Source organism: Myxocyprinus asiaticus, chromosome 15, assembly GCF_019703515.2.
Source record: "Myxocyprinus asiaticus isolate MX2 ecotype Aquarium Trade chromosome 15, UBuf_Myxa_2, whole genome shotgun sequence".
NCBI classification, from domain to species: domain Eukaryota; kingdom Metazoa; phylum Chordata; class Actinopteri; order Cypriniformes; family Catostomidae; genus Myxocyprinus; species Myxocyprinus asiaticus.
The window spans coordinates 31907107-31924065 of record NC_059358.1 but is presented as its reverse complement, the minus strand read 5'-3'; the positions used below and the strand labels follow the sequence as shown (position 1 = coordinate 31924065).

The following is a 16959-nucleotide window of genomic DNA, read 5'->3' as shown; positions in this document are numbered from 1 at the left end:
AAACCCAACTTATACACACCGAATCAACATTTAACTTTTAACCCTCATTAACACCCTCCCCAAACACCAACCCCACCCTACCCCAAAGAACACCCCTGTGGTCACATAAATTATACACACACACAAACAATAAAATAAAAAATTAAAAATAAATAAATAAAAAATAAAATATATATAATAAACATGCATAATTAAACTAAACGTCTCCCTCCTCATCCCTTCCCCTAGAGTCCTCCAAAACTGCCAAATACCTACCCCACTTCCTGAAAAATAAGTCCTCCAGCCCCAGCCTTCCAGCTATCATCTTCTCATAATCCGCCACCCTCCCCATCTCCACACACCACTCCGGAAATGGTGGCGCTCCGTCTGACTTCCATACCCTTAAAATAATTTGTCTACCAATCATCACGCCAGTCAGATCCCAATTTTTTATATATTTGTCCCCCAAATTTATAACTTCCTCATTGCCCAAAATGCAAAGTCTGGGGCAAAGTAAAATTTGAGTGCCCAGAATGTCACGCAAATAATTCTGAATCTTTAACCAAAAATCTTGGATCTTAATGCATCCCCAAAAAACATGGGATGTGTCTCCAACTTCTGATTGGCATCGCCAGCAGGTGGGTGTGTCTTTAAGACCAAGCCTGTATAATCTAGAGGGGGTCCAGTAAAATCTTTGTAAAATCTTAAATTGCATAAGGCGAACCCTTGCATCTCTAGATGAAGACTTGACATTTTTCAGAATCTTAGTCCACACTCCATTCTCCAATACCAAATTCAAATCTTTCTCCCATAATCTCTTAATAGAAGTTAAAGCTCCATCCCCCATACTCTGAATTAACAGGGAGTAGTACACTGATGCCTTATGACCTTTTCCAAAAGCAGCAATCACCTCTCCCAAAGCATCTACCTCCTTAGGGGGGTGTGTGCTACTCCCAAAAATAGTACAACGTAGGTGGCGCAATTGTAAATACCTATAAAACTGAGGTCTGGGGATCCCAAAATGTTGGACCAATTTTTCAAACGATCTCAACACTCCACTTTCATATAGGTCACCGAGTGTAGTAACCCCCCTCACAATCCACTCTGGCCAGCAGAAAGGGGACTTGCCAATACATAATCTTGGGTTCTGCTATATGCTCAAGGCAACATTTAAATAAGTGTCCAATTTAAACAATCTGGACACTTTAGTCCATATCGAGTGTAAATGCGAAATAACGGGGTGTAACTTAACTTTTCCGATTAGTTTGATAGAGATGCTTTGTAATGGCGAAATAGGGGCAAGAACTGCCTGTTTAATAACAAACCAGGGAGGGGCTCTCTCAGGGGAAGTGACCAATGAGCCAAATGTCTGAGACTGAACGCATAGTAATAAAACAAAATCTTGGGTAGGCCTAGCCCTCCTTTGTCTATTGGCCTATGTAACTTATTAAAATGCAATCTGGGACGTTTACCATTCCAAATGAAGGACTTCGCTATGCTGTCGAATTGCTTGAAATAAGAGAGGGGGACATCTACAGGGAGAGATTGTAGCAGGTAGTTAAATTTTGGAATACAATTCATTTTAATAACATTAACATTCCCAATTATCGATAAATGTAATGAAGCCCACCTGCCCACATCGCTCGAAAATCTTTTTATTAAAGGGTCAAAATTAACACTAACTAAATCAGACAAATTTGCTATGAATAAAACCCCCAAATACTTAATGCCCTGTTTGGGCCATTGGAAGGCACCCGGCTGGAAAGCCGTTACTGGACAATATGCTGTCAGAGCCAAAGCTTCTGATTTAGACCAATTAACTTTGTATCCTGAGAACTTGGAAAAAGAGTTAATAATTCTGTGGAGGAAAGGCATAGATCTAGTAGGTTCAGAGACAAATAATAAAATATCATCTGCGTAAAGCAGAAGCTTATGCGCCACACCTCCCGCCACCACCCCTGGAAAATCATCCTCCCCCCTTATCGCGGCTGCTAATGGTTCCAGGGCAAGACAGAACAATAAAGGGGAAAGAGGGCAGCCCTGCCGAGTGCCCCTATCCAGAGTAAAATAATCTGAAATTAATCTATTTTTTTGTCAGGGTGTCAATAAAGTAACTTAATCCAACCAATAAGTGTACTCCCGAACTCATACATTTCCAAAATCTTAAAAAGATAATCCCATTCTACCATATCAAACGCCTTTTCAGCGTAAAGTGAGATGGCAGCGACCGGAGATTGATCATTCGCTACTGACCACATGATATTGATGAGACGCCTGATGTTATCAGAAGAGCTGTGGCCCCGAATAAACCCCACCTGATCTATATGTATAAGAGATGTCATAACCTTAATCGGTTAGCCAAAATTTTTGACAATATGTTTGGCTCCTTTTTAAATCATAATGGTAACAGAAATCACCCAAATGGCCCTGATCAAAAGTTTACATACTCTTGAATGTTTGGCCTTGTTACAGACACACAAGGTGACACACACAGGTTTAAATGGCAATTAAAGGTTAATTTCCCACACCTGTCTGTGTGTAAATAGTAAATGAGTTTGTTAGCTCTTACGTGGATGCACTGAGCAGGCTAGATACTGAGCCATGGAGAGCAGAAAAGAACTGTCAAAAGACCTGTGTAACAAGGTAATGGAACTTTATAAAGATGGAAAAGGATATAAAAAGATATCCAAAGCCTTGAAAATGCCAGTCAGTACTGTTCAATCACTTATTAAGAAGTGGAAAATTCGGGGATCTCTTGATACCAAGCCAAGGTCAGGTAGACCAAGAAAGATTTCAGCCACAGCTGCCAGAAGAATTGTTCCGGATACAAAGAAAAACCCACAGGTAACCTCAGGAGAAATTCAGGCTGCTCTGGAAAAAGACGGTGTAGTTGTTGCAAGGAGCACAATACGACGATACTTGAACAAAAATGAGCTGCATGGTCGAGTTGCCAGAAAGAAGCCTTTACTGCACCAGTGTCACAAAAAAGCCCGGTTACAATATGCCCGACAACACCTTGACATGCCTCACAGCTTCTGGCACACTGTAATTTGGAGTGACGAGACCAAAATAGAGCTTTATGGTCACAACCATAAGCGCTTTGTTTGGAGAGGGGTCAACAAGGCCTATAGTGAAAAGAATACCATCCCCACTGTGAAGCATGGTGGTGGCTCACTGATGTTTTGGGGGTGTGTGAGCTCTAAAGGCACGGGGAATCTTGTGAAAATTGATGGCAAGATGAATGCAGCATGTTATCAGAAAATACTGGCAGACAATTTGCATTCTTCTGCACGAAAGCTGTGCATGGGACGCTCTTGGACTTTACAGCATGACAATGACCCTAAGCACAAGGCCAAGTTGACCCTCCAGTGGTTACAGCAGAAAAAGGTGAAGGTTCTGGAGTGGCCATCACAGTCTCCTGACCTTAATATCATCGAGCCACTCTGGGGAGATCTCAAATGTGCGGTTCATGCAAGACGACCAAAGACTTTGCATGACCTGGAGGCATTTTGCCAAGACGAATGGGCAGCTATACCACCTGCAAGAGTTTGGGGCCTCATAGACAACTATTACAAAAGACTGCACGCTGTCATTGATGCTAAAGGGGGCAATACACAGTATTAAGAACTAAGGGTATGCAGACTTTTGAACAGGGGTCATTTTATTGCACGTCTATTTTAACCTTTGAGAAGTTTTCTTGCACTGTCTGAGGCAGAAACTTTTAATACGAAATGGTCTTCCAATACCCACAGGTTTCACCTAAATATGTGGAAAACAATATATTTGTATTGCCCCCCCCCAAAAAAAATGCGGCAAATTGCATCACAAAATTTGAGAAAAGCCACAGCAAATTCAGTCAATTTGGGCCGCAAAAATCAGGAAAAAGTGCTACGAAATCCTGGTGGGACTGATATATTCAGGGAAGAGCAGAAAACGCGCACTGATTTACACACTCACTGTTTTACTGAAGGAACAAGGGCTGCTGCTTTCTTCTCTCTCTCTCTCTCTCTCTCTCTCTCTCTCTCTCTCTCTCTCTCTCTCTTGCACAACCCCTGTTTCCCTCACACACTTGCCTGTAAGATCACACATTCGCTCTTTCTGAACTTTAACACACTTTCCAAGAGTGTATCATAACCACTCAACTCAGTATGTATGTATCATTGCTTTTTGATGAGGAAACACTGACCAAAGCCATAGTCTGATTCACTATGTACATGCAGTTCTATTAAATAGTCAAATGCACAAAAAAATGTTTTTAAGTTTCATTAATTTGAATTTGGTTAAAAATTGCACAGTCAAATTTGATGGAATTTTGGTATGAATTTGAAATGCATAAATCTTAAAAATAGGCTAAAATATTTTTTGAGTGTGAATCTCTCTTTCATTGCCAACATGTTCCTTTTTGATGGATTTGTAGTAACTTCCAGTCCCACTTAACATACTTTACTAATATTGATTGTATAGAAGCCTGTCTGGCCAGACTGGGAGAGGAAATGTCTTGTTTTAGTCCTGATAACCCTGCTTATGTATTTATATATTTTTTAGAGATGCTTTCAGTCTCCTGTATGAAGGCTGTTTAGACTGTCTGAAATTGAAGTGTATATACTAGCTTTATCGCATATTTTATACATTTTACATGATAACCCATAATTAATCAATAATAAATAGTAATGAAACCGTTTTATGAAACAGCGGCAACAGCAGTATGATGAAAGACATAATAAACAATTCCTATGCCAAGTACTATAGATCATTTGCGTAACTATAGGCTGTTTAAGGGTGCCAAGCAACGTAGCCAATCTCAGCTAATCCAATTAACATTTATGGTTGGAATTTAGAAATAGAAATACAGTGAGAGGACTGATAGAAAGTATCTTGTTTTTTTCCTGAAAACTCTGTTTTATTTATTTATTTATCTTGTATGAATGCTTTCAGTCTCCTGGATGAAAGCTGTTTAGAAAGGCTATAATTAAAATGCATATAGTTTTATGACAAATTTGACACTTTTTGCATGATAACTCACATTAATTATGTAATGATAAATAGCAAATAATAATAGATAATAAATAAAAAACCTATTTGCATTATAATAAAAATGGAAAATGAAATGAATGTAAAAAAATCTTTCAATAGATTGTTGCATTTATTAACAACAATAATCGGAATAAATAATTCCTCTGCTAAGTACTATAGCTCATTTGCTTGTTGGCTGTTTACAGTTGCCAAACCACATAGCAAATTGACGCATTCTAGAATGTGTGCTTTTATCAGCATTTTCTCATCCATTCAGACTTTAGGGTCAGAACTGTCTGTTTTATAAATATGTTTTTGTCTTCTACAAGTCAGACATTACTTTATACTCTTCTCATTAATATATGTAATCTTTGCAAATGTCTTTGCTCTACAGCCGTACTCTCTGTTATCTGTGTTAATATTCTCAGAGAAATTACCCGCTTACCTGAGGTTCTGCTTCCCTGTCCACTGATACCACTCGAGTGTAGAGAGTATAAGACATAAACACCTCCAGCTGTAACTGCAACAACATTTCTGAGTGATTTTGAAAAAATAGAAAACTTCTATGTACATAAATAATCATTTCAATCAAGACAACTTTAGGAAAGATTTAGCATGTTTATGTGGGTATGACATATTGATAGGATTTGGTCTTGGTGGACTAGATCTGCTGCTGCTGCTGCTGCTGCAGAGCAAGTACGGAGACTGCTAGAACATACACAGATGTGCTGCACAATTAGACAAACACAAGACATGCTGCATCAAGCATGTACGACATGCTGCTGTACAATTAGACGTAAATATAATCCTCATGTAGCAGATCTAGACAAAGCTGGGGAGGAGGAGAGTTTTAGAGAAAAACTCTCGTTGCTCTCTGCAGTGAAACCAGCGTATCTGCAAAACTGAGCAATTTAAATGTCAGGCAAAGAGAGAGTACACAAGCTGATTAGCTAGTAGATTACAAATCAAAGAACCTATTAGCTTACACCATATGAACCTATTCGATTAACACATCACATGTGAGCGAGCCGACTGGCTAACATATAACAAGTTTAAAGAGCCTATCAGCTTGCTTGTAGTTTCATGACTGAACTTTAGTCATTGTACAAAATATGTTAAATCTTTTAACTTTACAATTACTTTTTTGCAATTTATCCTTAATAAACCTGATAGATATACTGTATATAATGGGTTAGAGATGTCATTCATTTCAAATCTTGAAAACATTCCCACTTTATCTGTGATCTCAGGTGTGTGTTTTAGTTGTACACACAATAAGTGGTTTATAATGAGGAACATTTGTATATTTTTCATCCTTGAGCGCAGGAACTAAATGAAAGAAGTGTTAAAACATGAATACCCCTAAGGGTATTGTAGAGAGCGGATTATGTTGTCAAATGTAGTGTTGTACGCATCACAGCTTACAGAATAACTTAACATTAATGAAACATTATAATAACCTTGGAACACATACACTCTAAACTGAAATAAATATCAGGTTAAGTATCAAGTACCCTGTTAAGAGAGAAAAGCTTACAATAGAAAATTATTTTGACATGTTTCCATAGCACATAAAAAATCCTCCCAGTCTGACGTTGTCTTGTCTCTTTCTTTCTTTGTAGATCCTGAAGATTATCAACCACCAATATGGAAATCCTACCGTGAGTACTTAAATATTTCTTAAAGGGCATTTTCAATGCTATGCATGCATCCTGAGGATGTTGCTCATAGTTCAACCAGCATGTAATATAACAATCAGGAGATCATAGCCATAGTAAAGATTTAAAGGAATAGTTCACCCAAAAATGAAAATTCTCTCATAATTTACTTACCCTCATGATATCCCATGTGTGTATGACTTTCTCTCTTCAGCAGAACACATTTGAAGAAAATTAGAAGAATATCTCAGCTTAGTAGATCCTTAAAATGCAAGTAGATGGTGATCCAACTTTTGAAGCTCCAAAAATCACAGACAGTCAGCATAAACGTCATCCATACGACACTTTTTGTGTGAGAAAGATCAATATTTAAGTACTTTTGAACTCTAAACCATTGCTTCCAGTCAGCAGCAGTATGGCACGTGAGACACGCGAGAACTGACACACGGGTGACACAACCAGAAGAGCAGCGCTGTTTACAAGTGAGAAGGAGGAACGCTGTACAGTAGCTTGGTTGATTTTGGATTAGATCTGTATTTATCTGTTTCCAGGGATGGGCAGTATTTCAGATACATGTATTTGAAATACAAAATACTATTTTGTACTTTGTATTTTAAAGTCTTTGAAAAAATCTAATGTAATTTGTATATAAATGCATTTAAGTTTGGTATTTGTGTATTTTCAAAATACATAAAATACTTTGTGCCAGTCAACTTCTTTATTAGGCTGCTGATTTCCTGTATCAACTAGTTCAGACAAGCCCCCCAAACCCAACTTTCTTGCACATGAACTGTAGGTGTAAGAGAGAACGGCTGTGTCTAGCAGTGGGTGAGCGAATTTTCTGCATTCCTGCAAGGAAATATGGAGGAAAGCCCACTATACACACAAGCATTACATATAAAAAGAAAGATGGATTTAGTTAAATAGGCCTAAATAAGACATCCCGATCACAGATACCGGAAATTACAGATGTTGAGAATGAACGCGACTGGGGGAGGTAGCCTACAGTAATAATTAGCTACCAAAAGCAAAGATTCATTGTGGAAAAAAATAAAATGAAAGAAAACTTATTAAAAGTAAAATAGTAATTAAAATAAAGTTGTAAAGAAAATGCATGATAAATATAAAGAAAAAAAAACATGTTAAGAAAATGCAATAATTTTTTTATTTTCATTTTGTAAGCTCTGTATTTATTTAATTCAGGGAATAATGCTTTCATATTGCTTAAGTGTTACACTTTTGTCCAAGTATTTTCTGCTTATTTGTTTATTAAAACTTTTTTTATCAAATTAAAAGAAAATAAAACATTGAAAGAGCTTGAGTAGAGTGATAACTGGGCACAAATATTGCTATGGTGCAGACGCGGAGCAGATTTCTTTCCAAGGGTTTCTCTGAAAACAGTGAATTGGTGTGCGAGAGAGGAGCGGAATATCTCATCTGGCCATCGCAATATCAGTCACACTACACGAATGCTAATCTACATTTCTGACACTGCCAGAACTTCGACAGAGTCTAAAGATCATCGCAAAGGCTATTAATTGGTCATCGGTGAGCATGTCACACTAAACGTTGTAAGATTGCCGATTTTGCCCTACAGCAACAGAAAACCAGAAATCAAAACTAGTCAGCAGCCAGCTAGCGAGCTAGTCTATCTGTCATTAGCGAGTTCACTCGCTATCATTAGCTAGACTGCTTGCTATCAAGCTAAGATGGAACATCATTCAGATTGCCTTCAGTTAACATGAAGGAATAAAATAGCACTATAAAAAACTTTTTTTTGTAATTTCTTATTTTCTAATGGCCAGGGGAAGGGAAGAGGTTGGTGAAATGAAAACAACAGTTTCTAAGCAGTTGTACACCAAAATGTTCTTTGCATTCAGAGTAGGTCCAAATAGATTTCAGCCTAATAGTGATACTTCATTGAATTGCCATTTGTACATGTATTTTGGGTATTTTCAAGATACAAAATACTGTATTTTATTTTTATAATTTTTTCCACACAGTATTTGGTATTTTCTCTTGATACATTTAAACTGAGGTATTTTGTATTTTTATTTTAAATACATTTTCATGTATTTGTGCCCAACATTGTCTGTTTCTTAACTCACAATGGTGCGTTTGTGTGCTTATCTTGGATGTCTCAACCGAGAGAAAAACTTGAGATTATGTCCGTAACATGCCAACGCGAATACGTCATACAAGTGACCACGTGAACTCAGCGCTCTCATGAAGCTTACCGGAAGCGATGGTTTATAGTTAAAAAAGAACTTAAATATTGATCCTTTTTGCACCAAAAGCGAGAGCTTTAGAAGACATTAAACGCTGGAGTCGTATTGATGACATTTATGCTGACCGTCTGTGATTTTTGGAGCTTCAAAGGTCAGATCACCATCCACTTGCATTTTAAAGACCTACTGAGCTAAGATATTTTTTTGTTTTTCTTCAAATGTGTTCTGCTGAAGAAAGAAAGTCATACACACCTGGGATATCATGAGGGTGAGTAAATGATGAGAGAATTTTCATTTTTTGTGGTAAACTATCCCTTTAAATGTTTCAAAACTAGATCCAGTTGGTACATTTCATAGCCTGCTTGCAAAAATCTTCACAATCCTGATCAGAGCAAGTAAGTAGTGTGAACTGGAAGCAGAGTGTGAAGCGTAGTTGTGTGATTTTTGCCTGGAGGGATTTTTTTCAAAGTGTCTGTGTTCGTTCTCGCTCCAAGATCACTCCTCCTTGTCATGTTGGTGTATGTTGTCCAGAACTCAGCGCTTGTTCTGAGATTCCCTGACAAAAACTTGGCTTCGTCGTCAAATGCCTTCCTACGCCCTGTGTGGAAATCTGTAAAAATCTGAGCAGTGAGTCCAGATTCTCTCTGTGCTTAGACTGCGATGGCTCTCCATGATGAGCAGCCTTTAATAAAGTCATCAAAAGTAGGTCGAGTCCATGTGGAGCTAAAGTGCCCCAGCACATCTGCTGCTGTCACTGAGCCTGTATTGATCATTTCACTAGTGCTGCTCTTTTTACACTAATCTATATGCCTATATTAAATGAATGGTTCATCCAAAATTCTGACATCATTAACTCACCCTCATGTCGTTCCAATCCTGTATTCAGTTTTTTTTTTTTTTTTCAGTTTAACACAAAAGGAGAATTCGGAAGCAGCTCTTTTTCATGAAACAGTTCTTGGGCTGATGGTCACAGAAATAGCACCTTAAAAGCAATCCATAGTTCTCATGCACTTCTATCAAACTGCAGTTAAGGACACAAAATTGGCTTCAGAAGACATGGAATAAAGTGCACAAGTCAGATAGAGCTTTGTTTACTTTTTAGAAGATGACAGATGTGGTCACTATGAACTGTCATTGTATGGAAAAGACCTATGTGAAGAAATTCTCCTTTTGTGTTCCATGGAAAAAACAAACTGCATACTAGTGATGTCAAAAGTACCATTACTTTGGTACAATGTCGGTACTAACATAAAAAAGATGTCAAGAAACCAGTGTTTCTACAGTACCGGTAGTACCAAACACCGACTCGTATGCTGTCTGACTGACACACGACTGCTTCCAAATGCTCACACACAAATTTGACATATTTGGGGAAAAATGAATGCACAATTAATCAAATTTAAATCGTGATATGTCCTAATGTGGTTATTAAACTACAATCTTAGACTGCAAGACTGCAATCTTAATCTGTATGAGCTGTGTGCCCAAAACTCAAAACTCCACAGACATTGAGAATAATGCACGGGTCTTATATTCACTGTAGTAATCATAATAATACATAATAATGATTAATAATAATAATAATAATAAATATAAACAACTTTTAAACTTTTCTCTTTCAGTAAAGAGCATCAGCATGACACAGACTGATAATTTAGGTACATCAAGAGACAAGAGGCACCTTGACAAGAGGACGCAGGATCAGTTTATTTGTAAAGGAGAAACTAGTGTATTTTCCCTTTATTGACGTAAATCATGGCTTGAAGTTCAAAATCCCCATTTTTATCATTATGAATGACCCTCTATCAAAGGAATGCATACCCTTGCAAGCTGATTATTTTGTAGAGGATAACCTGAAGAATTTCTGGTATTAACATTTTCAAACAAAAAAGCACAATGAGCGAATCTGAGCTAAACCCCCCTGATCCAAATACTGGCCTTTGATGTACTCCACTCTCATATTGACCAACTATTGGTGTTGATTTAATTGTCTGACTCCTGCACAGTGTTCATTTTTCAATTGCTTTGCTAATATTACCCATTCCACTTTTATAAAGCATTGTAGCTTAACCTGACTGCAAAGTGTTAGTGGGTTTGTATGCTCAAGCTCAGACCTAATGGATTAATGTCTAACAGAGAATTAGGGTTGGCTTGATGTCAAATTTTTCAGTGTTGGTATGATAACACCTCTAAAACCTTGGTATAGACACTAAATTGATACATTGATACAAACGGACAGTATGTAGACTGTTAGATATTATGTAACAGATCATGCTAAACCATAAAGGGCCATAACAAACAATCTTCAAATCAAGCAGGATTATTGAATTAACAACTGTCTATTAATAGCATATAAAACTTTGAACAAATAATCATCACAAGGCTTATGTCTCAGTATATTCCAATTGCTTTTCCAAATATATTATTCAGATATTCCAGAACATAAACAATTTAAATAGCAGTTGAGCAAGAAAATAACAACAATTAACATTTGAAATTGTGGAAGTAGACACACATAAATATGAATAAAGACACAAAAAGCCAAACACAGCAGCATGAGCTTTTTGTGCCTTTTTCCTCAGTCTTGTATGCTCACTGTCTGTTGTGAGAAGAACACGTATATAATCTGAGATGGTCTCTGTAACACATCGGGACGGGTATTATTTTAGTAATGATATTAATGATTATCGTCTGAACTACTAAACTGTGCTGAATAGTGGAAATATTGCAAAACATTTATATTTTAAATCTGTTTTCCCACAATACATTATTTTGCACAAGTATAAAGCACAATCATGTATAGAGTATGCTGTGTTTAGACATAGGTCTGTAATTATGCCAGCATCATTCCACAGTAACAAAATTAAAGATAGAATAAATAATATACCAGGGCATGCTGAGTGACTCCAGTCAGGCTTCCTAAGCAACCAATTGGCACGGTTGCTAAGGTGGGTAGAGTCACGTTGGGTTAAGCTCCTCATGGTCGCTATAATGTGGTTCTCATTCTCAGTGGGGCACGTGGTGAATTGTGTGTGGATGCCGCGGAGAATAGCGTGATCCTCCCACGTGCTTGGTCTCCGCGGTAATGTGCTCAACAAGCCACGTGATAAAATGCGTGGATTGACGGTCTCAGACGCGGAGGCAACTGAGATTCGTCCTCCGCCACCCGGATTGAGGCGAGTCACTACGCCACCATGAGGACTTAGAGCGCATTGGGTATTGGGCATTCCAAATTGGGGAGAAAAGGGGAGAAACCCCCCCCCCCCCCCCCCCCCAAAAAAAGAAGAAAAAAAGATGGAATATATAATATAAATTATGCTGTTAAAATTGTAATTCTGCATTTAAAATTAATTAATTAATTAATTAATTATTCTTCTATTAATTATTTATTAGGCAGACCGATACAGTGAAAACTGAGTTTAAACCAAGATTTAGGAAATCTAGATTGGATATCATGTACATCCACTGTACTGCATTGTTCTAATTAGTGAGTTGTGCAGTTTTGAATGATGTGATATTTCCAGTGCTTCAAAACTGCTGAAGACTTTGGTCTTCCAATTGAGAAGAAGAACCTAAGTCACAAGTTCTAAATATCTTTTTCTTTATTGTTCATTTATTGTCAGTGTATCAGCTACAGCAGGAAGCACCAAGACCAAAGAGGATCACATGTCCTCAGGAGGTGAGTAGAGGAAAATGTGTGTAAACACTCCCAAGGTTTATCAAACATGACTCATATTGACTCAGTCAGCATAAACTAAACACTGCAGCAGATGTTCTGACTGTCAGCACCAGTCTCCCTGCTCTCGAAACTGCTGCTCATCCAGTTAGAAAAGGAGGGTAATTTTGTGTTGCAAAGTGTATTTCTTAATCAATGTCTTTCTCTCCCCCTCTCTTTCTTTCTGGCTTTCAGATGGAGAGCAGACCCAAGTACTATGGTAGAGAGTGAGTGTCCAACTTTATTGTTTTCCACCTTCTATATATCTCTCTATGCATCCAATAATGTGTGTGAAATTTGTGCGCAGAATTGATCATTTTAGGGAAAGGTTCATCCAAAAATGCAAATTCTGTTACCATTTACTCACCCTCGTGTTGTTCCAAACCCGTATAGTTTTCTTTCTTCTTCCGTGGAACATAAAAGGTGAATTTTATATACTTTCATTACATTTCATATAATGGAAGTGAATGGAAACTGGCTCCAAAATGACAAAACATAGTGCCACCACCATTTTACGTAATTAACGGCAAATACAATTGGTTCTCGTGTGTCTCGTGACCAAACATCTTTGAAGTCGATGGCGCTATTTATGATTTGATAGCTACTTCGGAGGAGACGATTTTCATCTGTTTATCACACAAAGCTTGCAATATAGCTCACAAGTCATGTGGACCCCTTTTATGGACTACTTTTCTTGTTTTTTTGTAATTTCGGTGTTTGATTGACCCAATCCCCTTTCACCTGGATATTTTCCGAAATGTACATTTTGTGTTCCATGGCAGAAAGAAAGTACGCATTTGGAATGTCATGGCAGTTAGTTCATTATTTTTTAGATGAACTGATCCTTTAAGACTGAAATGAGTTGTGATGCACATTGATCTATGTACCGGTGTGCGGATGGGTGTTGATATGTAAAAGTGTAGATGAGGGAGAGAGAGAAAGACTGTGATTTGTGTGTCAACTGAGTGAGAGTGTGTGTGTGTGCATGTGAATATGTGAGCATTAGAGATAGTGTGTGCGTGTGTGTGTGCATGTGTGCATGCGTGTGTGCGTGTGTGTGTGTGTGTGTACACACCAGGGTATATCATGGTGTCTGTGTACAGGTTCCTTGGTCTGATTTCCAGAGAGCATGCTGATGAACTGCTGGCGGGGACTGAAGGTGCTTACCTCATCAGAGAGAGTCAGAGACAACCAGGAACATACACACTTGCCTTGAGGTACACTCCGTCCATCCATTTATCCTTTTCACTATACCTATACGTTTGTTGGTACATTCATCCTCTATTCACTATGACCACATTTACACCTGGTATTTACATCTATTTCGGGCGATCCTGTCACAAATGGACAACACTAAATACAAGCGTATATTGTCCAAAAAGTTTTGTGATCAGATCTCTCAAACTACATTCGGAGGTGTCCGAAAACGCATGTGGCCACATCGCATTTGTAGCTTAAACACTCATCTGCCCTATCATTCTTAAAAATTTAAACACATGTGACAACTTAGCCAATACAAATTTGACAACTTGAATTTTTTTTAATAACAACAGTGAAGGAGCACATACTAACCAATCAAACATCCAGTGCACCTGTCAGTCATCCAAAAGTTTACTTGCAGCTTTAAAAGAAAATGACCACACAGTAAAAACATTGGAAAAGCCTGCAAAATTACATGCAAAAGGCTTTACTGGACTTCTCTGGTTTGCCTGATATGAACATGCAATGACACATAATGTATAATATGATGCACATCGGAAGTACAGTTAATATAGGCACTCATCTAAAACTGCAATAAGCAAACATCAAAACATCACATTTGCAACAAAAATATGTATGTATTAATGTATATACATTTATTGCAGTTTATATACAGTATATATTTGGAAGCAATAGTGTGCTGATTTTTTCTGCTCCACTGTACATTTATCCATCCATGAACTAATTTCTCTACAACAATATTACTTGTCTATCACTCAGATTCGGAGGCCAGACACTGAACTACCGACTCTTTTATGATGGAAAGCACTTTGTGGGAGAGAAGCGTTTTGAGTCTGTGCATGATCTGGTTACAGACGGTCTCATCACTCTCTATATTGAGACCAAGGCAGCCGAGTACATCGCCAAGATGACCACAAACCCCATCTACCATCACCTGGGCTACACTTCTCTCCTGAGGGACAGATTCACACACCGTCTCAGTCGAACCCGCTCTGAGCCAAAAAGAGTTACTTTCCAGCAGGATGACAAGGTATTTCAGCATAAATCCATGCATCTTATTCTCTAATATATTTTAACCAGGCGCTATCTGTGCTAAAATAGAGCTGTGAATACTAATTCTTATGCACTTTCTGAATTTGAAAGAGACAATTCAGCTGCCTGCATCAAAGTGGTGGAGCAACACTGTACAGTCCCTGTAAGTGTACTGTAAGTGTAAAGGTTTTCCCTTTAAAAATTGCGTTCAGCACAGATTTTTTTTGGCCGTGTTTGTGCATTTACCTGATTTGCATAATTCCTTTGGTGAATTTCAAGCTAAAACAATGCAGACAGTACTTGAATAACTTAAAAAGTTTGTTTAATGGAGCCATAGTTGTATCTGAGATGACATTTACATGTAAATGTCAGTGAGGTAGCTCTATCTTACATGGACATCTCTATATCTGTGAATAGAAAAAGTAGGATTTTTTTTTTAATTTAGGCATTTTCTCGTTTACCCAGTTTAGGATGGCTCCTTTTTTTCACCAATTTTTGTTAGATGTTATTTGGACAAATGATAAGCAGTAACAATTCTGTGTGTGCAGGACATTTAGAAGATTAGAAATGTGTGAGTGTTTCAGCGTCTGTGATGTTTATTTATCAGAATTTATCAGGTTCACTGAGAGCTTTATCAAATCAGTCAGGTCTGCCTTACCTCTTTATGAATTCTGCTGCCTCACTCTTCAGGAAAAATGGCTCATCATGAGAACTCTTACGATATTAACATCAGAGATGTTCAGTCTATTTTGAATTATTAAAATGAAGAGTAGTTTGTCTCACCCATAATCGTGTTTGTGTAGGGGATGTTACAGTTTGTTTCACTCACAAAATGGCAAATTTTAAAACAAGATTAATCTACTGTATGGTATGAACTTTTCACATTCAGCAACAATTTGTAGATTTGTCTATACAATAACAATTTGTAGATCAGTCGTTGCCTTGTTCAGATAGTGTCCACTAGAGGGCAGCCACAACAAATGGTCATACTGAATACGGATGTGTGTGTGTGTGTGTGTGTGTGTGTGTGTGTGTGTGTGTGTGTGTGTGTGTGTGTGTGTGTGTGTGTGTGTGTATGTGTGTGTGTCCAACAACACTGGACTTACCTGTGTGTATCCTGTGTGCTGTCAGTAAACTCAAAATGTATTACATGCCCAGTTCTTATTTCTTTCTCTTTTTGTAAATGATGTATCTCATAAAGACAGGTCTTCAGAGGTTAAATATCAGTTCACACTGTCAGGACTTTGCTTTTAAGTACCCCTTGGAATCAAAAGTGTAGTTTTCCAGCATTTAGTCAATTAGCTCTGTGGTCACCTATATGGTAGTGCACTCATAGAAGGTGACAAAATTAACTTTTAGCAGAAATATGCCTTTAAATTTTACATTATTTCTCGTCTGTTAAAATAGAACAAATATACTAGACAAATATTAATATCTTTAACTACCTCAATTGTTCCAATCAAATGCTTTTTAGAATGAGAATGTCTCTCCCCCTTATAGCACCTACTTCTGACCAGCAGAAGCAAATAGTAAATCATATTCATGGTTTTTAAGTAAACTAAAGGCAAGGAATGAGGATGCGGGAGACGGTGAATCCAACTCGAAGGTAAATTGATTAATAACAGAAAACATGTTCACTTGACGGCATAACGCTAAAGCTTCACAGATACACTCAAACGCTCTGGGAATGGCAGCGGCCAACACACACATGACTTGTCAGCTGGGCTCTCTCTCCTGCTCCTGCAGAGGCCTGGCCCCGTTTTGTTTCCCCTGTCTCTCACTGTGAACATAGAAACAGCAATTACCAGCAATTCATCTCAATCATCAATTCATGAAAACCCTTACTGCTGCCTCTCTCCCCAGACGAAAGCTTGACCATGCCCTCGCCTCCACATACCCCCACCGCCCGACTCAACTGTCCGGCCTGCCCACTCCACACCCCCCCCTTTCTGGAGAGGAAGTTTGCGACAGCCATCTGCGCCCCCCACCTGTGGACCACCTCGAACTTAAACGGCTGGAGTGCCAGATACCAACAGGTGATCCGGGCGTTGGCATCCTTCATGCGGTGGAGCCATTGGAGTGGGGCATGGTCCGAACAGAGGGTGAATGCTCA

At 38.3% G+C, this 16959-nt stretch overlaps 1 protein-coding gene across 3 annotated transcripts in view; it reads left to right on the top strand.

Moving 5' to 3' along the window:
• LOC127453058 (beta-chimaerin-like) overlaps window positions 1-16959 on the top strand; it is a 79190-nt gene that overhangs the window by 24253 nt on the left and 37978 nt on the right. Inside the window, exons 2-7 of one of the 3 annotated variants that reach the window (XM_051719069.1) lie at window positions 6615-6653; window positions 10501-10536; window positions 12502-12557; window positions 12789-12820; window positions 13697-13810; window positions 14574-14844. In XM_051719069.1, coding sequence (XP_051575029.1) covers window positions 6615-6653; window positions 10501-10536; window positions 12502-12557; window positions 12789-12820; window positions 13697-13810; window positions 14574-14844 — 548 coding nt within the window. Of the gene's footprint in view, window positions 1-6614; window positions 6654-10500; window positions 10591-12501; window positions 12558-12788; window positions 12821-13696; window positions 13811-14573; window positions 14845-16959 lie in introns of all 3 variants that reach the window. The other 2 variants (XM_051719068.1, XM_051719070.1) reach the window with 2 other exon arrangements.